The sequence below is a fragment of the Piliocolobus tephrosceles genome, chromosome 7, assembly GCF_002776525.5.
Source record: "Piliocolobus tephrosceles isolate RC106 chromosome 7, ASM277652v3, whole genome shotgun sequence".
NCBI classification, from domain to species: Eukaryota; Metazoa; Chordata; class Mammalia; order Primates; family Cercopithecidae; genus Piliocolobus; species Piliocolobus tephrosceles.
This window is the reverse complement of record NC_045440.1, coordinates 97,080,118-97,106,603: the sequence shown is the minus strand read 5'-3', so window position 1 is coordinate 97,106,603 and position 26,486 is coordinate 97,080,118. Positions and strand designations below refer to the sequence as shown.

General features: G+C 46.1%; 1 protein-coding gene across 2 annotated transcripts in view; it reads right to left on the bottom strand.

The window, feature by feature from the left end:
- Nucleotides 1-3,546: 3,546 nt before the first annotated feature.
- PTDSS1 (phosphatidylserine synthase 1) overlaps nt 3,547-26,486 on the bottom strand; it is a 69,622-nt gene continuing 46,682 nt past the window's right edge. For both annotated transcript variants that reach the window (XM_023183966.2, XM_023183967.3), the window contains 5 exons: nt 25,219-25,284; nt 18,594-18,693; nt 8,399-8,467; nt 7,584-7,653; nt 3,547-4,639 (listed from right to left, as the gene is read on the bottom strand). In XM_023183966.2, the coding sequence (XP_023039734.1) occupies nt 4,530-4,639; nt 7,584-7,653; nt 8,399-8,467; nt 18,594-18,693; nt 25,219-25,284 (415 nt within the window). In that variant the 3' untranslated portion in view covers nt 3,547-4,529. The remainder of the gene's footprint in view (nt 4,640-7,583; nt 7,654-8,398; nt 8,468-18,593; nt 18,694-25,218; nt 25,285-26,486) is intronic.

Sequence of the window (26,486 nt, the reverse complement as noted above, 5' to 3'; positions counted from 1 at the left end):
CTGAGCAAATCTTCCTGCCACCGCAGGGCACTGTCGGTGCCCACAGTTTGCAGACCCTGGCCAGGGTGATGTCTTGAGCATTCCAGTACCAAAGAAAAACCAGCAATTAACTCCCGGGCACAAGAAGTACAAGCGTGAGCCCAGATCACTTAAAGAGGCTGGGTGGTTGGTTGCATCAGCTGTGAAAGCAAAACCCCTGGGTAAATTCTATGTTCTGAATGATGTTACTGTCCTCACTGGGGTTATGAGAGGGGAAGGGATCTGCCAACACCCTTCTCCTCTCTGTCCAAGAGGACAACAATGCTGGGGCTTAGGAGTCCCTTTTGCCAGGAAAGCGGGCAGGAAGCTTGCTGTCACCCGCCTCCCCAGCCGGGTGTACTGAATATGGAGGTAGAGACCAGGCTTCAACCAGAGTATTATGAGTATCAGGGTGTTATTACAAGGGATAAATTCAGCTTAGCCCTGTGAGGCCTTGGAGGTACCTGGACCTGTTGCAAACCCTTGAACACTGTTAGACTGTGACAATGAATATCTCTTTGCAGGAAAAGCAGCTTCAAAATTCCACCTAACAAGCTGCAGGAAAGGGGATATCAGAGTAGGCCAAGTCACAGATGAACTTTCTGAAATAGACTAAAGGCATTTTTTAGTGAACATGGAAGAAAAGGAAGATTTTTACAATTCAGCATTCCTATAAACTAAAACAATTTCACATCCAACTGTTTTTTCTCTTCTTTAGTAGACATCAATGAAATAATTCCTTTAAATTCACAGAAGAAAGGAAAATTGAAAAACCTTATTTATTTAATGCATCAAATACCAAAGTTCAATTAAGGAAACTATTGCAATCTTCACCTGAGATAGGCCCATCATCAGGTTAGAATAAAGTGTGATAAGGAAAATGCTGTAAAAACCTCTTATGGCATAGCAACATGACTGCAGCCCACCAGTCTCAGTCATTACTCATACTGACCCTTGCAAAGAACCAAATCTCTAATATAATCCTGGGAATGTGCACACGCACGTGAAGGAAAGAGGTGTACTATGTAATGGAACACTGACAGACATCTTAGCTCTCCTTACAGTTTTGTTTTTTTTTTTTTTTTTTTTTTTTGATAGTCTTGCCTGTCGCCCAGGTTGGCGAGTGCAGTGGCGCGATCTCGGCTCACTGGAACCTCCGCCTCCCGGCTTCAAGCAATTCTTCTGTCTCCGTCTTCTGAGTAGCTGGGACTACAGGCGCCCGCCACCACACTAGCTATTTTCTGTATTTTCAGTAGAGATGGGGTTTCACCATATTGGTCAGGCTCAAACTCCTGACCTCAGGCGATCCACCCACCTCGGCCTGCCAAAGTGTTGGGATTACAGATGTGAGCCCCGCGCCCGGCCAGCTCTCCTTACATCTTGATTTCAATCCTATAAATGGGAAATGGTATGGAGCACTATCTGGTCTACTGTGGGATTTCCAGTTGTCATAACAATAAGAACCATATAAACAATGCCCACCTGGTAAACATTAGGGTGGGCCCAGGAACTCTGCAGCAGTCACTGAGCACATTCCAAAGAGTGTGCATGTTAACCCCCCAACCCCGTATTTAAAGGGCTCGCTTCAGTCTGGCTGCCCATGGTTACATTTTTTCTTCCCTACCTTGTGTTTAGCCTCCCCTTCTGTGTTCAACCTCCTCCACTTCTCAATGACCCCGAGGGCCTCTGTTAAGTGCAGGATTCTACCCAAAACTGTCCCAATTCCAAAGGATGGGCCTTGGCATAAAGAGGCATCACTCCAGGGTGCTACACGGTGGCTTCTGAGGGAAGACCAAGAAGGCTGAACCTGTTGTATTTGGGAACGAATTTTATTTTCTCCTGGGTGAGCACCTTAGGAGTTTACTGTAGAAGCAGAGTCCTAGTGAAAATAAGACTGGCATTGGTAGGATGTCTTAATCATCAAAATGCTTAACAGGTCCATGAAACATCCTAGCATTGCTGTGAGAGTGGTTTGGCCAAGGTTTCTATGAATGGTGAAAACAGACACAAGAAATGTGGGAAGAAGCTTTGGGAAGACCAAGAATGAAAAAAAGGCAAAAGAACCTAACACTCAATGCAATGCTACTTAAGGAAAAAACACATAAACCGTTCTTCATGCTTTCGGTCCAAAACAATGCTGTCTCTTAAGAGGGAGGTTTGCAAACAGAGAACGTGAGATAATTTACAATCAAATCATTTCAGATATTGAATGATGATTCTGAAACATGCATTCTATTTCCATCAATGTGAGGTCTATTTCCACACAAATGGTGAAAAAAGCAGACCAAACCCAGCAGTATGGCTTCTAAAAGGAATGGCGGCTGTGGTTCTGGCCAGCCATGGAAAGCACTGGGTTTTGTACGTACTATAGTAAAGAGCTCTTACTGAAGGGAAATAGGAAGTTTCAACTCAAAGAAAGGGCATGGAAAGTATCTGAGGACTTTCCTGGCTGTTTCTTACAAAGCCATGGAGAAAAAATTGTCTCCTGTGCACCCTGCTCTTCACAACGCCACAGTAAAGTCGAATTCACCACCTGCGAAACAGCTGCCTCCTGTAGGCTGGCCTCGGAGGAAGCACACATGCTCCATCAGTTGGGCCAAGGCTACAGGCAGACGAGTGTGAAAGTGTCAGGCCCAGCGCTCCTGGAAAATGAACCCGGAAACACTCAGTGAGGCACCACAGGCACGAGAAAGAAGAGACAGGTGTCCAATGGGCACAAGTATGTCATGCTTACAAATACAGAACACAGGATGAAACAAAAGACATTTATTTGCAAAGTATGATCACGTTTAAATTGTACCTATGTTTAAAAATGGCCTCTTTGATGGGTTATAAAAGTGCAGGCAGGTTTTATAAAACACGCACTTTGCCTCTCTTCTATCCTTTTGTGGGAAGCAGGCGGATGCTGGCTGGAGGACATTTGAGAGCTTGGAGCTGAGGCTCATCACGGCCAAACCCCTGACTTGCCAAGGGAGCGGAGCTGCCACTGACGCTTCTCCACTCCAGCAGAATCTCCTATTGAGCCCTGGGCCCCCCGAGGACAGGATGTGACCCTGGCTGGCATGATTCATTCAACCCCTTCATCTCAGAATTCTTTTGTAGAAAAAGAAAAACATGACACTTCTATGGTTAAAGATTTCCTTAAAGAAGAAGAGACATCGAAAAGAACCTTTGTGCTCTGTGAAATGAGGGAACAAAAGAGATTACTTTCAGTGAGTTGGTATCTGTAAGCTAATCAACTGGGTACTGGCCTCTTGTTAGAGAAAAAAAAAAAAAATCCAACTTGGAAACCATTACCACAGGAAAAAACAATGACTATGTTGTTCATTTCCTGTTGGTCACTTGGGAGGTCTAAGAAGTAGGACATATATATCCATAAGCCCTTTAAAATACACATCTTTTCTTTTTTCTTCTCACTATATAAAACATATATACTGTCCTAAAGTCACTTGAAAAACACACTGACTGCTTACAATCAATGGAAGATACCAGTAGGATGCAAGAAAATGAGCATTTTACAGACAGACCTTTGATAGGCTTTAACGTGAATTGTTTTATTTAAAACAGGGATCCATCAGAGGTGGTGAACTATCAGGGTCAAGGTTCTAGAGCATGGCACAGATGAAAGGTAATACTCACCAGCACCTCACATGGGACTCAGTGACAATGTCAGCAACACACCATGGAAGGAGAACAAACCCGACGTAAAAGGCACCTGGCTGGGGAGAAGCTGTGGTGTTCACTGCCTCTCCATCAGGTTTGCTTTTGTGCACTGTGGGTAAGTCCGGATGAGTAACACTGGGAAGGGAATAATCGGAAGCAAGGTTCCTATGCAGGCAGCTACCCTCTCCTGATTGGTGTACACTCGCCATGTGGTGGAAGGTCTTACAGGAGACTGAGGTACCAAACAGGAATGCAACACTTCTCTCCCTTTTCTGCTCTAGAAGGAAGGGGAACCCTTCCCCCAATGTCAATTTCAGCAGCGGCTTCTAAAGGCTGTTAAAAAGCATCCTAACTTAAAAACAAATAACAACAGTAACCAAATAAAAGACAGAAAAGTGGCCTGAACTTAAATCAATCAATGGAAAGGTAGATTCATAAAAATAAAATAAAAACTGGCGACCAGTCCATTAACCATGGGGTTAATGCCTTGTCTGAAGGAAGATGTTTATGCTGCATCCACGACACAGCAGGCGAGGAGCTGCTCTTGGCAACCGGTAATGAATAGCTACCGTTTCCCTCCAACACACCGCACTGCTACCGGTGACCGCATGCCAAGTGCTGAAGTTAGAAGAGACCCCACGTTGGCAAAGGCCCCCAGGCGATGAGCTGCCTGACGCGGCCAGGTCTGTGGGAAACAAGACTTACGATCTCAAATAATGACCCCCAAGTGCCCTCGCCTCTTCCTGCTTGCCCTGTGCGCCTCGACCTCCTCACAGGGAGATCCAAATGAGTTCCGTTTCCCTCTCAGTTCTAGGCACTCTGGAACATCTTTGATTAACCAGGGTTTTTCATTTCTTTCCAACGCCATTGGTGACTTTTGACTTGGAATGCCGATTCCTTCTCCTGGAAGAATGGCTTTCGTTGTTGCTTGCGTGCTTGGGTGGGCTGTCTTCAGAACCTGGCCAAAGGAATCAGAGCACACCGTCACCCTGGGCTCTGGAGACTGGTGGCTGTCCCTTTCCAGACCGCCCGAGGCTTCCCGGGGAACAGGTTCTTCCCTGATACGTGCACTCCCCCTAGTGGCCTCATTCATGAATGAAGGCGAGGCTCTCCAAGAACTAGTACTGACGGGGTACACGCCGCGGCGGGGAGTTCAAGGCAACAGCCCCCCAAAGTCTGGGTGGTTCCTAAAGCGTATGTACATCTGCCCTGTGTATGATGGACATGGTCATGATGGTGAGGACCAGAAGTGAGAGCACAAGTGAAACGGAAGCCCAAACGAGAGGCAATTAGAACACACACCATGCGGTGCCCATCCTGCCTTGCAACCCAGGGTTTCCCATCCCTTCACCTGCTCCACACCACCTTCTAAACCCGACGTCGGGAAAGATTCTTGACACTATAAAATCAGAGCTATTTCACGCCCTGTACCACTTGATCTGGAGAACATCTTTACAATCCAGGCCCCTGCTGCCCATGATGGAGGGCACTGGGCAGCCTCTGCCCTCCGGCTGAGCCTGTGTTCAGCCCCTGCTTGACCTAGGGGCCAAGCCAAAGGGTTCTCTGCCCCAGGGCTCTGATCCAGCCCCATAGGAAATCGCCACCTGAGGCTGCCAACAAAAAAAAGTTACCAGAGTTACTGTCTCCACTGTAAGTAGTATTTGGCTTAGACTAAGAGATTCTTTCCCCACTCAGAAGACTTCTGTTTTTGTTTGTTTTCTTTTTTTATTTTTATTTTATTTTTTTTGAGACGGAGTCTTGCTCTGTCGCCCAGGCTAGAGTGCAGTGGCCGGATCTCAGCTCACCGCAACCTCTGCCTCCTGGGTTCACGCCATTCTCCTGCCTCAGCCTCCCGAGTGGCTGGGACCACAGGCGCCCACCACCTCGCCCGGCTAATTTTTTGTATTTTTAGTAGAGACGGGGTTTCACCGTGTTAGCCAGGAGGGTCTCGATCTCCTGACCTCGTGATCCGCCCGTCTCGGCCTCCCAAAGTGCTGGTATTACAGGCTTGAGCCACCGCGCCCGGCCCTGTTTTCTTTTTTTATTATTCCATCTAGTAAATACATCTCTACTACTGCTTAATTCTTTTCAGTGGAGAACCTGTGAGTGCCAAGGTTGTTTGTAAGGGCATGGTTCTAAATAAGATACCTGGGGAGCTCCTCTGCCCATCTCTATCAGATTTCACAACGGGTCGCTCACTGATCAATTCTGTGATTCAGGAGAAATTCCCCAAAAGGGCAGCCAGCAACTCAGCAAAGTGTATGCTAGTATCTCCCCTGGGAGATCTTTAATGGGCCTGATGCCAAAAGAACTTCGGAGAATGACTACAACAGAGCGCTTTCTTCTCCATTGGCCCACCGTTTCTGAGCAATTTTGTGAGCTAAAATTCAGTCTTTAGTATTTGTAATTTTCTTTCCTCAGCCAAGCTTCCCAATCAGCTTATAAGAATTGACAAGGAATTACCGTCCAATGAAGTCACTTCAATGTCATTGTTCTACAAGTGTAATTCTTAAAAAATAACCAGGTGGCCCCAAATCTTCCCAAAGCAATCCTTAGAGGCCAGTGGAGGCTCCCTAACTACACAACTGAAATCTCTTACACTGCTCTGCCTCTTGAATAAATGCCATTAAATGATCCCCCTCTTTTGAAAGGCTTTTCCTTCTGACACACAATTCTTTTTTTTTTTTTTTTTTTTTTTTTTTAAGAGACAGGGTCTTGTTCTGTCTTCCAGGTGGGAGTGCAGTGGTGCTCACTGCAGCCTCAAACTCCTGGGCTCAAGTGACCCTCCTATCTCCAACTCCGGAGTAGCTGTAACTACAGGCATGTGCCACCACATCTGGCTAATTTTTTAAGCTTTTTGTAGAGACAGGGTCTTGCTCTGTTGCCCACACTGGTCTCAAATACCTGGCCTCAAATGATCCTGCCATGGCCTCCCAAAGTGCTGGGGTTACAGGCGTGAGCCACTGTGCCTGGCCGGATATACAATTCTTCCTGTTCACTCATGATGAAAGCCAAGAGGAAGAACGTTCCCATCAGGGTGGCTGAAACAGTGTGGGGCCCTCACGAAGGGCAAAGCTACATGGAGCCTCTTCTTACAAACCAAGTTTTTCACTCAGATCCTGTGAGCATTTTGCATGTTTCTTTTTCTTTTTTCTTTTCTTTTCTTTTTTTTGAGACAGAATCTCACTCTGCTGCTCAGGCTGGAGTGCAGTGGCATGATCTCAGCTCACAGCAACCTCCACCTTCTGGGTTCATGCGATTCTCCTGGCTCAGTCTCCTGAGTAACTGGGACTACAGGTGCCTGCCACCACACCCACCTAATTTCTGTATTTTTTTGTAGAGACGGGGTGTCACCATGTTGGTCAGGCTGGTCTTGAACTCCTGACCGCAAATGATCTGCCCGCCTCAGCCTCCCAAAGTGTTAGGATTACAGGCGTGAGCCACCATGCCCGGCCACTGCATGCTTCTTAATAAGTGACAGGAGACATTCGACAGGCAGGCCTGAGACCCTTCAAGGCTTATATCATCTCCACTCAAAGAATAAGTAATAATTCCACATCTCAAGGACCCAGTAAAATTTTTTTTTTTTTTTTGAGACAGAATCTCGCTCTGTCACCCAGGCTGGAGTGCAGTGGCGCGATCTCAGCTCACTGCAAGCTCCGCCTCCCGGGTTCACGCCATTCTCCTGCCTCAGCCTCCTAAGTAGCTGGGACTACAGTCACCCGCCACTGCGCCCGGCTAATATTTTTGTATTTTTAGTAGAGACGGGGTTTCACCGTGGTCTCAATCTCTTGACCTTGTGATCCACCCGCCTCGGCCTCCCAAAGTGCTGGGATTACAGGTGTGAGCCACTGCGCCCGGCCAGGACCCAGTAAAATTTTAAACAACAAACAAGAAGATACCTTTTGTCCCTTTCCTGTGATGCCAGGAGATCTCTGGACTGTAGGTGCCATCTTCACACTCTGAATAGGTCTAGGGAGAGAGACAGGCTTAGTGCAGGAATTTCAGAAACTCCCTGGGAGAAGTGGCAGGGCAAAAAGGTGAGCACGCTGCGTCCCTGCCTCTCCCAGGCTGGGATCATCACTGGCAAGTGACAGAACCTCCCTGTGCTTATGTTTCTCGGCTATAAAAACCAGGTTCTTTCCTCTCCCGGGTGATGCAGAATCAGTCGTCCACAACATGCCTTAAGTTCTTTAGACTGAAGGTGTAAATAAAGGATGAAATTGTTATTTTTACTGAAAAAAAATATTACTGTCTACCAGACTGCCATCGTGTCTTAAAGTCATTCATGTCTATTTTCTATTGTGTCCTCATATCTACTAAATGAAGGTCAGGGCAAGCGTTTGCCCAGAAGGGCCATAGGCCAGAACACAGGAAGAGGCCTCCACACAGTTCAAGAGCTGGGGAGAAAACCCAGCTTCCAAAAGCCAGTCCATGGCTTTCCTATCACTTTTTTTTTTCCTCCAGACAAACATAACATTTTTTAATCTAACAAAAGTTAGATAAAAATATTGATCTACTGAACAGAGCAGTCACAAGCAGGGCCAGCAATTGCTAGGGAATGAGTTACGACATGCAGTTTCTGCAGTGGCAGGACTGGAGGCCCTGACCTCAGTGTTCGCCTCGCCATATCCTTACAGGCATGTGCTCTGAGCTAACCTGCCGAGCCCGGGGTGATTATTTTAAACAAAGGCCATCCCTGCCTCTCCTTCCATACCTTTTCTCGGTGACCATAGTGTTCTGCATACCAAATCATGCCGTACAGACAGAGGAAAGTGGTGAAAGCCTGGAAGAGAAAAACAAATGATGCTGCAGAAAAAAATTCAATTGCCCAGAACTTCGGGGTTTCAATGGGAATTAATGCAGGACGGCTCAATGCATTTCTGCCATCTGGACGCAGGTTACAAAACGGCTGGACATGGCAGAGATCAGACCTCAAGGGGAGGGTGCACACCCAAAGCTTCTAACAACAAGGGTTATGATGAGACCACTGTTACTACCTGTGACTCTACTATCAGAAAGCAAGAAAGACCATTTTCAGATGTGGGATGTGGTGGGATGCGTTTTGATAGCTTTGTGGGTTCTGTTGAAGAAGACATAGAGGATTCTATGTTCTAGTTCTGATTTTCAGGGCCCATCCTCTCCCGGTTTCCCCATCACATGAGAGCGCTAAGAGGACTCAGTGTGTCAGCTTCTAGGGGGAAGAGGTCACAACAGCACCTGAGGGCCCGAGGACAAACACTCCCGGGGCAGAGGGTGGGGAGCTCAGTGGGACAGGGCTGCCCTTGCTTTTCCAGGCTTTTGAGTGTCAGTGACCCTACTCTGACCCCAGTTTTTGTTTTTCTTGGTTATATGGATAGGAAAACAAAGAGAAAATAAAGATGCTCTGTAAGGTCCTGAGTAGAATGAGGAGGGTGTGGCCTGTGGGTGCCCAGAGGCAGGGACAACCTCTACTCCACACGTGCCCCACCCACTGGGCCTGCCCCCACGCCCCAAATTATACCCTAATTTAAGGAAAGAAAAGCATAGACAAGAATCCAAAGTTTCAAAACATGTCAAAAAAATCAAAGCTTGGGAAAAGTCTCCGGCTGCCTAGACTGCATACCAAAGGCGGGAGGGAGGGAGGGCGAGCAGGCAGAGCAGGGCCATGAATCTCCCTGGCCTCACATTCCCCACTGCAAGCAAAGCAACCAGAACAAAACAAGGCAACTGCCTGTTCCTTCCGAATTCCTCGCTCTAGAAACCCATTCGCATCAAGCCATCCCGGCTGTCGAGCCTCCATCTCTCCCCCTGCATTTCCTGTGGACACCTGGGCACCTGTCATTTTCCTGGACCCCTATCATCTTGCACCAACTGTGGGGACAGCTGTGAGAGCATGGAGGGACCTTCTCAAGGAAATAATTTTAGTTCTAAGAATCATAACTTTAGATCCAAAAGGTCACCTCAGAGACCATTAACTCCATTGCCTCTCATTTTCCAGAAGAATGAAAGCTCAGAGAGGTGAACATTGGAGCTGGAACTCAGATCTCTTGAAACCCCTGGATCTGAGTTTAAGGGATGGCTATTGATACAAATACTGGCTTTATGCCTGTATAGCTTTATTTCTCCATCCATGTATCCATCCCTGAGGACGAAAAGCATCATGGGAACAGCGAACAGCAGCAACTTCCCCTCTTCACGGCCACAGTCTGGTGGTAGGGTGGGAAGGCAGGGGCTGTGAATTCTCATCATGGCAGCTTGCAGTCTAGCTTTGGCCCAGTTCCTTTATCAGCGACATTTCCTGGTAGCTGCCGGATACACAGTGCCATCTTAGTTGCAAAAAAGAAAGGAGAGCAACACTCCGGCTAGCCATCCTCTTCCGTGCCAGTTATGTGGAAGCAGGAACAGTGGCAGCGTGGAGACAGAATGAGAAGCACAAGCAACGCCACTGGTTCATTTCCTATTAAACCCTCGTGCAAACTGGCATATACCTACAGGTTAGGGGATTTTTTTTTTTTTGAGACGGAGTCTCGCTCTGTCGCCCAGGCTGGAGTTCAGTGGCGCAATCTCGGTTCACTGCAAGCTCCGCCTCCCGGGTCACGCCATTCTCCTGCCTCAGCCTCCCAAGTAGCTGGGACTACAGGCACCCACCACCACGCCCGGCTAGTTTTTAGTAGAGACGGGGTTTTTCATCTCTACCAGGATGGTCTCGATCTCCTGACCTCGTGATCCACCTGCCTCGGCCTCCCAAAGGGATTTTTTAAAAAGCTCATATCCATCAAAAAATTAGGCCACGAATGAATACATTAAAACTACAAAGTGAAAATGACTTCCAACCTTTAACATACTCTAATGCTTGCCCAGATTTCTTATATATACCAACGTTAAGTGTGTCATTTTCATGGCATGGAAAGAGTGGGAAGGACTAGAAATGATTTGCAGAGTGTAAGCCTGTGTATGCGTTAGGCCCCTTACAAAGAGCAAAACAGGACATTCTGGGTTTCACACAGGGGGCAGGGGGGTTAGGTTCCACCTCCCCAAACCAGAGGGCTGTGGGGAGGTGGGTCCCTCCACTAGAAATGTCATTGCAAACTCTGACCACCAGAGGGCAGGCACGCGAGACTCTTCCCTTCCCCAGCCCCAGGCCCAATAGGACAGGCAGTGGCAGCTGCCGCTCCCTCCAGCGGCAAACGGCAGGCAAGTGGAGAACGACAGGTGCTTATCACAATCGTCACACAGAGGGTCTGTTGTGATTGCCAAATCTACTTCACCTGCGTACAAAGAGGCCCATTTTACACTTGTCCCAGGAAACGGAAGCCGGTAATTTACAGGTTGCAATCACACCTGTGGAAATCTAGGCACGTACCCACTGAAAATGTCAAGGCTCAGATTTAAAATAGCAGTTGCACACGTCGTTTAAAGAAAGGGCGGGGGAGCGAGAAGAAACTACATGGGATGACAGCCACGCTGTCCAGGACCACAGGGGCTGGCGGCAACGAGGGCGCAGGACCCCAGCTTGGCTTCTACATTATGGTAATGAGCATTCAAATTAATGACAGCCGAGCAGACAACCATGCTCCTGGAAAAGCTTACTAACCAGCACCCGGGATCTTTGCTTCTGCATTAATCTCAAGCTCCTCCGTGTGCGTTCTCTTACCAGGCCAGGGGAGAAATTAGGGGCTTTGCTTCTCTGAGTGGTGCAGAAGTCATAGTGTAACTTGAAGCTCTCTTATTTAATAATGTTCGCCTCTACTCCTAAGTCTGAGATCAATCTTGCTCTTTATAATAAAGGTCAGGAATATTAAAAAAGTGCCAGGACCTTGTTTCTGCTCTTCTTTAAAGGGAGGCAGTGGAGACCCCTAATCATCCCGTCTCAGGGCCTCTTTTCAGGCCAGGTCCCTCTCTCATGTCTCATCACTGGTAAGTCTAATCAGAGATTCTGCTTGTCTTCAAAATCCTGCTCATTGTCCCCGGCCTGACCTCTTATTAAGGAATCCCAGCCTCAGTCAGCTCCTCTCCCAGAGGCATGTTTCCCGAGCTCGCAACCTAATTCCAGGACTCCAACCATGCCCTCCACATGGGCTCCTCCCAAGTATTTTATTTCCACCAACGTGGAAATAAATCTTTCCAGTGTTACTGATAGATTAGAATTTCCCATCAAACAGGACACTTCCACCTGTAAATTCTAAAGGTTCCTCAAACCCAAATCCCCTGAACCAAATTCACCTCCTCCTTTCAATGGGCTTCTCCTATATCCTCCAATCTGTCACTAGCACTGGTGGCCACCCAGTGGCACTAATTAGAACCTTTGGAGTGGCACTCAAGTGCCTCCCAGCTATCACAAGAGGAACGGCATCCTGTTGAGCAGATTCCTTAAACAACTCTCAGATCCAGCCCTTCCTCTGCATCTTCCATGCCTCTGCCTTGGTTCAGCTTCGGTTACTTGTCAAGTAGGCCTGGCAGCACCTCTGACTGCACCTCCTGCCCCCAACCCATCTTCCGTCTAGACTCTCCCAGCCTCCATGGTGTTTCTCCATGAGACACAGATCAGACCACATTGTTTCCCCACTTAAAAATCACTGGGACTCCAACCACAGCCGCACAAAGCCCTTCCTGAGCTGGGGACCCTGTCCTACTCTTCATCCAACTCGTTCTCTTCCCTGTCACTCCTCAAACAGGTCACCACCTTTGTGAGCCGCTGGGCACTCTCACAGCTTCCTGTCTTTGTATGTTTGTCCCCCGGCCACCGGTCACCTGTATGTCGCAAGTCTTTGTCTCTTGAACTCATTCCTTTATTCTCCACGAAGCTGCCGAGTGCTTCCTACGCACCGGGCACTGTGCTTGAGACAGTGGGGCCAAAAGGATGACTCAACTTATTCTTTCTGAGCAAGGAGTGCAGTGTGGAGAAGACAGATAGAAACAAAACAAATTCCACTGCACTGGGGTTAGAACTGAGAGTTACATACAAAGCGCTACTGGTCCCAAGGAGGGAGCTATCTACTTGCCTTGGAAGTCAGAGCATATTTCATGGGGGGCATATGTTTAAGTTGGTTTTGGAGTGTAAGTTTCACCAGGTAGATAAGGCAGGGAAAGTCTTTCAGATCAGGCAGAGAAAACAGCATGAGAAGGGCAAAAGAAGTCTGAAAGGATGACTTGTTTAGGTAACTACCAGCAGACAAGTGCAGCCTGAGAATAGAGTACACGTGGGTAGATGTGATGGCATGCTCCCACTATGAAGGTCCTGAACACACGAGCAGATTTCATAATTCACTGGGAGGTTTCATGGTGGGGAGCCTTCTTCCTTCTTGAAGTTTCTTCGTGTGTGGAGGAAGCTTCACTGCTTCCCTCCATCCCTCACTCCTTCCCTGGGGAGGAGTCACACCTTGACTGGTAACTCTAAAGAAGCCAGCATTTCCTAAAAAAGGTGAATTCTCAGTAATGAAGATGCTACTCTGATCCCCATATCTTTCCTCTATCTTGCTTATCTCTTACTTATTTTTTAATTCAGGTGGGGAAAAAGATTGTGTTATTGTGCCCTCTCAAGCCCCCAGCCAGAGAGAATGGTTCTTAGCAGGGTAAAGAGATTGAGTTCTGAATTTGGAAGATCATTTTGACAGCAGCAAGGAGAATGGATTTGGAGGGCAGAACGGCAAGAAAATGGGTGCTCTGACAGCCGCAGGGGCAGTGGGAATGGAGAGGAGACGGAGTTCAGCTACATTGTCGGATTAACAGAGCTTAGTGACTTGCTGATTCGAAGAGTGATGGAGGACAGGAAGCAGCCTCCAGGTTTTTAGCTGGGGCCTGAGAGGTTGGGGGAAAGCCAGCCATGCACTGCAACCCTTAAAAATCCTGCTCACATATCACCAAGGAGCCTTCACTAACCCCCAGCATGTCTGCTGCTCTAAGTATCCTTTAGCCTTATGCACACCATCTTTTATAGTATTTATCACATATTAACATAATTAATTTGCATGTCTAATTGCCATCTGAACTCACAGATCCTTGGAGGGCAGTGATGAACAGCAGTTCCCTAGAGAGAATGTCTGGGTTTGAGTCCTGGTTCTGCCACTTAACTACCTATGTGACCTTGGGCAAGTTAGCGAGCTTCTTTGTGCCTTCGTTTCCTCATCTATAAAAGAGGGTTAAGAAAATACCTTCCCTCAAAGTGTGAAGATCAAATATGGAATTCATGAAAGTGCTTAGAATAGTCTCTGGCATATAGTAGGCATCAGTAAATCTTATCATCGTCATCTTTCTGTGTGGCTAGAGCCCCAGGCACAGCACGGAGGAGCACTCAGCAACTGTGAATGAAGCCTGGACTAAGAGGTCTGCACCAAGTGAAGCAGAGGTCAATGGGAGCATAAGAAATGGTGCATGTCCTCAATAAGTTACAATCACAAAGACACAAAGGCTACCCATGTAAGGAGATATATTCTAAGTGTCAAATAAGTAACAGAAAGTCTCTAAAACTTAAAGAGAAATTAGAGGGGTCCCTACAGTCTGGGTGACTGCTATGGTTTGAATGTCCTTGCCAAAACTCTCCTTGAAACTTAACTGCCAACTTAACAGTATTAGGATATTAAAGTATCACCTTTAAGGGGTGATAGGTCATGAGGGCAAAGCCCTCATGAATGGATTCAGGCTGTTATCTTGGGAGTGGGTTCCTGATAAAAAGCATGAGTTTGGCACTTCCCTCTCTGTCTGCTGCACTTGTTTCTGCCTTCTGCCCTTCCACCATGGGATGACCTCACTGGATGCCAGTGCCATGCTTTTGGACTTCCCAACTTCCAAAACCATGAGTGGAATAAACTTCTTTTCTTTAGAAATTACCTAGTCTGCAGTATTCTGTTATAGCAACGGAAAATGGACTAAGACAGAAAATTGGTACCAAAAAGTGGGGGTGGTTACTATAACAAATATTTGAAAATGTGGATGCAGTTTTTGAACTGGCTAATGGGTAGAGGCTGAAAGAATTTGGAGGCACAGGCTAGAAAAAGCCTGTATTGCTGTAAAGGGAGCATTAAGGGCGATCCTGGTGACGGCTCAGAAGAAAAGAGGGAAAGCCTCAGCCTTCTTAGAGATTACTTAAGTGTTCATGACCAGAATGCTGGTAGCAATATGAACAGTCAAGGCCATTCTGATGAGGTTTCAAATGAAAATGAGGAGCAAGGATTGGAAAGCGCGGTAAAGGGCATCCTTGTCATATAGTAGCAAAGACCTTGGCTGAATTGTGTCCATGCCTGAAGGCTTTCTGGAATGTGCAACCTAAGAGCAATGAACTAGGATATCTGGTGGAAGACAGCCAAGCAGCAAAGCATTCGGGCTACTGTGTGGCTACTTCTGACTGCATACAATGAAATTCGAGAGGACATAAATGACTTAAAGATAATTTATAATTAAAAGGGAAGCAGAATGGAATAATCTGGAATATTCAAAGCCTGGCCATGTAAAGAGTGAAAAAGCATATTCCAAACACTAAGGGTAAGGCCATGTGACTCTTAAAGAGATTACCATGGAAAGAAAGAAACCAGGTGCTATTCGTCAAGAAAATGGGAGGAAGACCCCTGAAAGCAAAAGCATTTCAGAGATCTTCAAGGCTGCCCCTCCCATCACAGACCCAGAGCTCTAAGAGGGCAGAATGGTTTTTGGTTACAGGCCTGGGGAGCCCTCCACGGGCTCACTGACCAGGGCTACCTAGGGACTCTACTCCCACATTCTAGCAGAGCGCTTCTTGGCTGCCTTAGCTGTGGCTCAAGTGGGCCTTGGTGTGGCTTGGGCTACCACTCTGGGAGGGATAAGCTATAAACCGTGGTGGTGTCCATGTGGTGTTAATTCTGCAGGTATGCAAAATCCACGAGCTGTGGAGGACATGGCTTCCTCCACCTAGATTTCAAAGGATGCAGCGAACTACCTAGAAGACTAGGCAAAAACCCGCCACAGGGGCAGTGCCACTGCAGAAAGTCACTACTAGGGCAATGCCAAGGAGAAATGTGGGGTTGGAGCCACCAGAGAGGAGCAGTGGCAGCAGGGTCATCCCCAACACCACAGAACTGTAGGGTCGCCAGTGTGCAACTCCTGCCTGGAAGAACTGAAGCACTGGCCGAACCCTGCACAGCCACAGGGGTGGAGCTGCCGGGCCTGGGGGCCCAACTCCTGCCCCAGGCCAGGATGCAGAACATGGAGTCAAAGGAGATTGTTCTCCAGCTTTAAGATGTAATGTTTCCCTGTTGGGTTCTGGACTTACTTGGGACTGCTTATCCCTTTCTTCTTGCCTATTTCTCCCTTCTGGATTTGCAATGTCTATCCTATGCCTGTCCCACTATTGTATTGTGGAAGTAGATGACCTGTTTGATTTCACACACTCATGGCTGGCATAGTTCTACTTGGCTGTGGCTCAAGTGGACCTTGGTGTGGCCTGGGCTACCACTCTGGAAGGTATAGGCCAGAAACTGTGGTGGTGTCCATGTGAGATTAATTCACCTCAGGATGAATTGTGCCTTGACTGTCACTCATATCTGATTTAGATGAGACTCTGAACTTTGGAGTTGATGCTGGGCCAAGTTAAGACTTTTGGGACTACTAGCATGAAATCAATGTATTTTGTACGTTAGAAGCAGGGGTGAGGGGTGGAATGCTATGGCTCGAATGTCCCTGCCAAAACTCATGTTGAAACTTAGCTGTCAATGTAATAATATTGGGAGGTGGGGCCTTTAAAACATGATTAGATCATGAGGCGTGCACCCCATAAATGGATTGATGCTATTATTGCAGGAGTGGGATTGTTATCACAGGAGTGTGTTAGTGATTGTGAGAGTGGGTTCCTGATAAGAAGGGTGAGTCCAGCCCACCTCCTGCTCTTACATGCTCACTTCTACCTTCTGCCCTTCCATCATGGGGTGACCCTTGCCAGATACTGGTACCATGCTCTTGGACTTCCCAGCTGTTAGAACCATGAGCCAAATAAAGTACTGGGATTTAATTTCTCTGTATACTACCAAGCCCATGGTATTCTGTTGTAGCAACAGAAAATAGACTAAGACAGGGACCAGAGAGGACTGCCTGGGTAGGTGGCCTGAGAAGACCTTTCTGGTCACTGCTGCCTGGGGGGCAGTGGTAGGGAGGCAGCTGGGATGCCTGTGATTTGCTGTGGTGAGGAGGGTTGTCTGTCTTGTCTTGGGAGTACTGCCTATCTCACCCTCCCTGTGGGCAGGTGGTTCTCTGGTACCCAGTGAAAAGGGCACCCACCTCTGCCCCCTGCAGTCAGGTCCTATTACAATTCAGACTTGAGGTGCACAGGCCAGAGATATATCCGAGAGAAGCATGGTGAAAATCTCTGGGCACTTCTGACACATTTCCCTAACCGATTCCTTACATTTAGTCTCACCGACATGGAAAAATATACTTGGGCATTAATTCTGTAGTTTAAATACAAAGGAGATCATTATTCCCTTCTATTGTTCAAGATGAAACAGGACAGAACAGGCTCGCTGCGCCTTGGCACAGTTAGGATTTCTAACAAGTAACCCTAAAAATAGATCCCGTTAAAGGCGATAAAAGACACATTAAAAATACAAAGGTTAGTCTTGCCAAAAGAGAGAAAAGAAAAAATTAGACCCAAATGTGATTAAGCCTCTAGATCCAATTACCAACTTACAGAAAATACAGAGGACAAAGACATATGTTAAATTACAAGATAGGATAAAAATAAGTAAAATCTAGACTGTGGGAAAATCTATAGGACAAAAGAGCTGCTTTCTTCAACTGATAAATTATGAGGGAAAGAGGGTTAGCGACAGAAGGAAAACCTATGGATTAAGAGACTTAAAAGGCATGCCAACCAATCACGATGGGTGAATGTGGATTCAAATACATTGTTAAGCAAATACAAGCTTTAAGAAAAAGTTAGTCATTTGAACACTGATTAGGTACTTGATGATATTAAGGAATTACTGTTAATTCTTTTTCAGATATGATAATGGTAGGGTGGTTGCATTAAACCTAAAAAGCATCCTGAGCTTCTTTTAGTGATCCATCCTGAAATATTAAAGGTGGATCTGTTCCAAAATAAGTTAGGGGTTGGGGCTGTGAGTACAACACAAGAGGAAACACAATTGGCCCTGAGTTAATAACCGATGATGGGTTCATGAGGGGCCATCTATTCTCTCTACTTGCACATGGCTGAAATGTTCCATGATTATTTAGAAAGCCCAATACATTTTCTAGACTAAGTGAAAAATCTTAAGCTTAAATATAAAATAAGAACTTTTCTTCAAAATAATTAACTTCAAATATTTAAATGAAGAATGGCAGTCACAAAATGTGTAACTGGGTACTATCTTACTTCATTTGAAAGGTGAGGGAAGAGCCCCAGGGCAAAAGAACCAGGGCTCAGGCCGGCGTCCCTCCGGGCTCTTCCCTTCAGAGTGGAAGGTTATATCCAGACTTGGGTTATAACATGGGCCTGGAAGGCAGAAATTGCAGGACTGAATTATCTTCCAAAACATATTTTATTGCCTATGAATCACCATATGTCCTTTTATATATAAATCCATGTGCAATGATACGTATGTTAAGATGTATATGTCATGATGATGAGAAAGCAAAGTGCACTGTGATCTTTCTTGTCCCTTCATGGCAGTCCCTAAATGTGTAGCCCATGTAGACAGATTCCCATGAGTGAAGTAAATGCACATGGGGTATACCTGACGAGGGCATTGGACTGTAACCTGCTCAGGTGACTCATTTCAGATACTGTGTAGATGTGTCTTATTCTTGAAATTAGGCTGGTGGCCAGTCTCAGACAATTACAACAGAACATCTTTTTATGAAATTCTAAGGAACTTTGATACACAAGAAGGTTTTTCTTCCCCCTCTGTTTAAAGCAATACTATGAGAGTTTAGCTAATGCCTTTGGGTAAAATGTAATGACTTACCACGCAAAGAAGCCAAAGCACAACATAGAGTATTTGGGTCTTAGAGAAGAGATCTTGTCCAAATTTTATGCAAACAATGGCCTCCAGGAAACCAATGACCCTAATCAGACAGAGAACAGAGGTTAAGTATTAATCCATCTTACCAGAGTATGCACATTATCCAAAATATGCATGATTGAATCAAAAAGTTCAACTCATCATGTGATTTCTGCCCCGAACACTGGTAGCAGGTACCCCACAAAATAACACTGTTCAAGCCAACGGCATTTACTTCGGAAATAATAAAGAAGTTTTCACCTCTGCCTTCTTCCCAGACCAAAATCATGACTCATAAATTTTAATAGCTAGGGGCGCTGGCATCACCTAACTCAGCCCCTCCACTGCCATAAGGGTGGGTGATCACGCCGCCTCTGCTGGAACCCTCTCAGGCACAGGGAACCTACTACCTTTGCAAGATGGCTTATTTTTCTGGTCAAACTCTTTAGCAGTTAGAAAGTTTTTCTCTGTCTCAGGCTGGTATCTGCCTCCTATACCTCCTACCCTGGGTCCTGACATTGCCCTAGCATGTCACAGGTAAGAAAGCATCATTTCAGTGGAGGAACCCTGAAGGCTTTTTTACTGTACTTCTGAAGTCTAGACTGTGATTAAGAGGCTAGCTGGCTGCCACACAGGGTGAGTTTGACCCTTCCAAGGGAGTCCTTCAATAATTTGAAGGCATTAATCACATTCCTTCCCTGCCTTCTAAGAATTTCCAGATTAAATAGCCCCTGTTTTTGGTGACAATATAAACCCTTTACCTTCTCTTGATATGTAAAAGATTGTGCTAAATACAATTTTTTTTTAAGGAAACGCCACGCACTTCATATTTCCCCTTTAAGGCATTAAAAAAGCCACTCTTGTGTTCTGTATCTTCATTTATGGCTATAAAAATTGGGCTTTTCTAAAGGTTCAGGAGTTGGAGGTAAGAATGGATGAGGTGAGGTTGACATAGTTGGCAATGAGATCCCAGGCAGCATAAGAATAGTGATTTCAGACAAGTCCATTTTATGCATTCCTTGCTCAAGATAAGATCTGGACATTCCAGGAATGGTGTACTCACACAGATGTTTTCTAAAAAGGCAAGAAGGGGCAGGGCATGGTGGCTCATACTTGTAATCCCAGCACTTTGGGAGGCTGAGGCGGGCAGATCACTTGAAGTCAGGAGTTCAAGACCAGCCTGACCAAGATGGTAAAACCCCATCTCTGCCAATAATACAAAAATTAGCCAGGCGTGGTGGCACAAACCTGTAGTCCCAGCTATTCGGGAGGCTGAGGCAGGAGAATCACTTGAGCCTGGGAAGGGGAGGCTGTGGTGAGCCAAGATGGCACCACTGCACTCCAGCCTGGGCAACAGAGTGGGGCTCTGTCTCAAAAAAAAAAAAAAAAGGCAAGAAGGGCTAAGAAGGCCTTTGGCACCCCAGCTTACTGGCAGACACAGTGGTCACTGCCATCATCAACAGTGCAGATGGCTCTAAACAGCTGAAGGCCTGAATGCCTGCAGTTAGAACCACGTCAGCAGAGCAGAAAAATCAACAGAAAGTCTCCTGAATGTGTCTTTAGAGAGTCTGTGGCTATCTTTTCCCCTAGCCCACACCAAATAAGGTTTAAGAGTGGTTGGCTTGAATCTTTAAAGCGCTGCTCCACAAAACATATCACATGTAAGAAAGCATCATTTCAGCGGAGGAAGCCAGGTTTTTTCACTGTACTTCTGAAGCATAGACTGTGATTAAGAGGCTAGGTGGCAGTTACATGTATGGTATTCCAGCCTGTGCAGTGAGGAGACATAAAAAGGATGATTTTATCTTTGGTTGGGACTTCCTGAAGAACTCCTATGCTGGGAGTGTTGAGCCCAGGACATAAGTGTGATTACCTACCCATAAGCCAGACAGAACACCTGAGTTTATTATGAAAGATTTCTGAATATTCAACTAGACTTGAGGGCCCCTATTTTTTTTTTGTAATGGAGTCTAGCTCTGTCATCCAGGCTGGAGTGCAATGGCACAATCTCAGCTCACTGCAACCTCTGCCTCCCTGGTTCAAGCGATTCTACTGCCTCAGCCTCCTGAGTAGCTGGGACTACAGGTGCGTGCCACTACACCCAGCTAATTTTTGTACTTTTAGTAGAGGCAGGGTTTCACCATGTTGGCCAGGCTGGTCAGGAACTCCTCACCTCAAATGATCCATCCACCTCAGCCTCCCAAAGTGCTGGGATTACAGGCATGAGCCAGCCTGAGGCCCCTTTTAAAAGCATGCTGATTGGCCTACTAAAGCTGTGTTTCTCAAACTTTTGTGATCTAAGACCCATTAAGAACCATGGCAAGAAACACAATTTTCACTGTGATTCAGTATACAGGAGCGTGTGCACACACACACTCACTCACTGAAACAAAAGCTTCATAAGACAATTTGCATCCTTATTCTGATATTTTTCTATTCTATTTCATTTTAAGAAAATACTGGCCAGAACCCAATCATTGGCTTCATAATGACCTGAAGTTTTTTTTTATTTTTATTTTTTTGTTTAATTTTTTGAGACTGTCCCTGACTCTGTTGCCCAGGCTGGAATGCTGTGGCATGATCTCAACTCACGGCAACCTCCACCTCCCAGGCGCAAACAATTCTTCTACCTCCCAAGTAGCTGGGATTACAGGCTCACGACACCACGCCCAGCTAATGTTTGTATTTTTGTAGAGACATGGTTTTGCCATGTTACCCCGATTGGTCTTGAACTCCTGAGCTCAAGTGATCCACCCACCTCAGCTTCCCAAAGTGCTAGGATTACAGGTATGAGCCACTGCACCTGGCAACCTAAAGTTTTTTCTGAAGAACAGTGCTTTTGAGTTAGCGACTTTAGGATATGATTTGCTTCAATTAGCTAAGCCATTGTCCGTGTGTGTGGGCACATCTCATGAGAAGGTGGCTAGGAGGAGGTGAGAGGGTCGGCTATGGGATTATGTAAGTGTGGAGAGTCCCGGACTGAGGCCTGGGCATAGGAAAGGCACAAGGAAGGGCCAGGAATCAGGGGAAAGGGCTGAGTTGAAGTCAGGATAACATGGACATAGAAGGCCACCCTTAGGCTTGGCTTTTAGTCTGAGGGTATCCTAGAGGGTCTAGAGCAGAGGGTTTAACATGGTTTTCTCTCTCTCCATATATATATAAATGTGTGTGTGTGTGTGTGTAATTTTATTTATTTATTTATTTTTTGAGACAGAGTCTCACTCTGTCGCCCAGGCTGGAGTGCAGTGATGCAATCTCAGCTCACTACAACCTCTGCCTCCTGGGTTCAAGAGATTCTCCTGCCTCAGCCTCCCGAGTAGCTGGAACTACAGGCACATGCCACCACACCTGGCTAATTTTTTGTATTTTTAGTAGAGAAGGGGTTTTACTATGTTGGCCAGGATAGTCTCGACCTCCTGACCTCGTGATTCGCCCGCCTTGGCCTCCCAAAGTGCTTGGATTACAGGCATGAGCCACCCTGCCTAGTCAGTTTGCTTAATATATATTTTATATATATATATATATATTTTAATTTTCAGCTTTTATTTTACATACGGGGGTACATGTGGAGGAATGCTACATGTGTATATTGGACCCAGGCAGTGAGCATAGTACCCAGCAAGTAGTTTTCCCACCCATGCCTCGCTTCATCCCTCCCTAGTAGTGAGCAGTGTCTATGACACTGATGTTTATGTCCGTGTGTGCTCAATGTTTAGCTCCCACTTTTAAGTTAGAATATGCGGTATTTGGTTTTTTGTTCCTGCTTAGGATTATGGCTTCCAGCTGCACCCATGTTGCTACAAAGGACATGATCTCATTCTTTTTTATGGCTATTATTCCATGGTGTCTGTGTACCACATTTGCTTTATCCAGTCCACCACTGATGCACACCTAGGTGGGTTCCACGTCTTTGCTATTGTGAACAGCATGGTGATGAATATTCGAAAATCTTCTGCTGGCTGAACAGAACTGTGTGAGCAGACAAGAGCAGAAGCAGGGAGGCTACTGCACTCATCCAGACACGGGGACTCAGGTTGGGGCTGTGGAGATGGTGAGAAGTGGTGAGAACCCAACGATCACATGGGCTCCTGTAACCACCAGCAACTGCCCCCACCATTACCTCTGGCCCACTAGAGGGAGTCCTAATCAATAGCATCCTTCCAGAAGGCTAACATTACTTTTCTACCAAGACTCAGAGGGTGGCTAGTTTAGGGCTGAGGCCCAAGGCTTGAGCACAGTGGGAGCCTGTATTAAGCCTACCAGTGTGAGACCACCTACCTCCTCCTATCTCCTCACCCCCAGGGGGGCTGGGGGTTCCTCCGCACAGCTCAGCAATAGGTCCCTTTACTCGGTTCAACTTTAAATCTCTTTGAACTTTCCCAGGATAAGCTAGGTGGCCAAATTGTGGCTTAATGGAATTCAGTCAGGGCCTCCATTCCCTTTGGTGCCATCCACCATCCTGTATCTTGATTTAGCAAGGTTAAAAGGTAAATAAACATTTGGGCAGCCTGAGGTGCTACTGCTGGGAGCAGGCACTAGAGATTCCTGACCTAGGGCTGGTTACTGGCGCACGTACTCCCAGCATCCCCGATTTGTGGAGCCAGCTCCACAAGGTGGGAAAAAAGATGATGTTAATGCAGAGCCCACAGTCAGGAGCTCTTTGGTGAGATGAGTGAAGCAGGCATGGTAGCAGGGTTGTTGTAGGAATCCGGGGGATGAAAGCTCCACCTTACCAAAGTCTGAGATCATTCCAAAATTAGTGAAAAGAAAGCTATAAAGCAGCTACTAGTGATTAAAGGAAACCACACACTTAAGTGTTTTCTGTTTTGATAAGAGAGGAAATAATGACAAAACGCTGGGGAGATAGAGCTGGGGCAGAGGAAGGAAGTGGGTGGCCTCCGGGGTCAGGAGAGCGGGAGGTTGTGGTTCCTGTTTCACCTTCCCTAGCTGGCAGTGTGGACCGTGCAGGGGGCAGCTCTCACGGTTGTTCACGCTCACAGGAGGATCCACTGGGTGTGATTTATGAAGAGGGCTTTATTATTTTTCAGCACAGCTCACTGGTTCTCACAAGATTCATCAATCTTGATATCACACTGTTCCGGGAGTTCTCAATTCTCAGTAAAGCACACTAAGTTAGCCCAATGATCCCTCCTTGGCATTTCACTATATTTTAATCACTTTCAAACAAGCCACAACTTTCTGGGGCAGTGTTTATCACTCTTCGGCATAGTTTACTTTTTTCTTTTCTTTTTCTTAAAAAAGAAAAGAGAGAGAGAGAGAGAGAGACAAGGTCTTGCTCTGTCATCCGGGTGGGACTGCAGAGGCACAATCATAGCTCACTGCAGCCTTGACCTCCTGGGTTCAAGTGATCCTTCTGCCTCAGCCTCCAGAGTCGCAGACTACAGGCATGTGCCATCATGCCTGGCCGACTTAAAACACTTTTTGTGGAGACAATGTCTTGCTATGTTACCCAGGCTGGTCTCAAACTCCTGGCCTCAAGCGATCCTCCCACCTCAGCCTCCTAGATTGCTGAGATTACAGGCATGAGCTGCCATAGTGGAGTTTACCTTTGCCATTTCTCCCTCCGTGTGGATGGTGTTTTATGGTTGTCCAATTAGAAAGAAACTTGTCATGACACAACCTCTCTCTCTGACCCACCTATTTTCCTCAACACGTAAATCGACACAATTCTGTGGAAAAAGAAATCCACTCCACAGCAGAATAATAAGACCTTGCTAAAGACTTTTAAATATGAAAGCAAAATGCACGTGGAAAGAATGTGTGAGTGGGAGGGAAGAGCTCAAATGCAGGAAAGCCCATTTCCTCCTTGGACAATCCTTTAGAAGGAGCGGCCCACATCCCTTCTTCCAGGACATAGGGCCCTCACACAAGAAGCAGGAGCACTGCCTCTGCTCTCTCAGAAATCTGGGAGATGTGTGAATCCTCCCTCCTGCTATATCATGAACAAAGGAAACCAAACGCATCTTATCACGCTTTATGCTGCAACCACTTTGGGTAAGAAAATCAAGCTTACAACACAGAACTTATGAGAAACAAATGACAATAGCCCTTAGTCTTCTAGGGGTCAGGAGGAACCTTCCTAAATCTAACCTGAGTATCAACATTTTTAGCCTTTAAAACTATGTCGCCCTTCAGAATCTAGATGACAGCTGGAAACACACACACACACACACACACACACACACACACAGAAAAATGGAAAGGAATGACATTAAAATATTAACAACAATTATCTCTAAATGGTTGACTTCTTTGGGTGATCTTCAGTTCCTTCTAGATCCTTTACTGAATTTTTATCATTGTGCATGTATTACCTTTTAATTGGGAGAATGTACTGTTTAAATATCTGTGAAAAGTAATTTCTTCTCTATAATGGGTGTATGTATGTGTGTGTGTGTGTGTGTGTGTATATATATATATGTATATACACATACATATAAATAAAATCTTGTCCACCTGCCTTCACAGAAAAATTATACTGAAAGGCTGTTAACACAGGGTCAAGAAATACCCAAAGAAATTTAGGGCTTCAGTGGTTTTTAAATCTCCACAATAACAGATTACTCACCCAAACACCCAGCACTGTGTTCCTACGCGCTTGCACTGTGTGTCGGTGAGGTAAGCGTAGTACTGTCTGAAAGAACAAAGTTGGAATTCATTGAGAGCTGCTGGAAGACCAGCAAGTCAGGACATAATTAAATCACTCTGACAGAGTGAATGTAAAAAACGTCCCTCCGTGTCCCATGTCAGGCTGCCTGGTCTAGTTCTGTTCAAGAGAAGAGAAAGCCAGTGCCTGTTGCAACATTCCTGTAAGAGATTCAGCGTTTGGGTTAGGCTGGAGGGATTGGGGAGCATCATTTAAAGAGCCAGATTATTGTCTGGTCTGAGTGCCAGGGTGTTTGCAACTAACTGATCACAACCATTTACAGATTTCTTTGTTCCTTTTCCACTCCCACTGCTTCACTTGAGTAGCCTTATAAAAAAAAAAAGAAAAAAAAACCTACAAAGAGCCAGATGATTGGCAAAGGCAGTCCGGATTCAGCAGTAAGACTTCCACAGCCCTGCCCAAAGCAGCCCCGGCTGGGTGTGTCCATGTCTAGCTCCGTGGAGGTGACTCCAGAGAGTGAGCAGCACTGTCCATTGGTTGTCTCCTCTGCTTCTCTCCAGGACAAAGGTTGCTGATTGTAACCAGGCAAAAAATACACAGATTTTTGGCTTTCAGAAACTGGAATGGGACCCCAGCTATATCTCACTGCCATTGAGTGCCCATTACTTGGAATGTTACTGACAAGTTCAGAAAAAAACAGGCAATGACATGGTGTTGAAAGGCTCAGAACAGCACCATCCGGTAGAAATGTAATGCAAGCCATAAATGCAATTTTAAATTTTCCAGTAGATGTGTTAAAAAAGTAAAAAGGAACATATAAAATCCATTTTATTAATATGTTGAACTAATATTTAAACAAATATATTAAAACATTATAATGAGGTATTTTATATTCTGTTTTGGCCCCAACTGTTCAAAGTCTGGTGGGTAGCTTCCATGCACGGCACGTTTCATTGTGGACTGAGCACATCTCTGTGCTCAACAGCCACAGGTGGGGAGTGGCTTCTGTGTGGGACAGCATGGCTTTGGAGTCTTGGAAGTACCCCTGAAACTCAAGCCACCCCTTCAGCAGCAGCATCTGAACCAGAAACTCATCATCTTTTTGGGGTCACTGACTCTTTGAGGAGTTGACGAAAGCCATGATAAAGGCATAGCACTTTGCATTTAAGTTCAGGGGATTCACAGATACCTGAAGCTCATCCATAAACTACTGTCTCCTCACCCCAAAG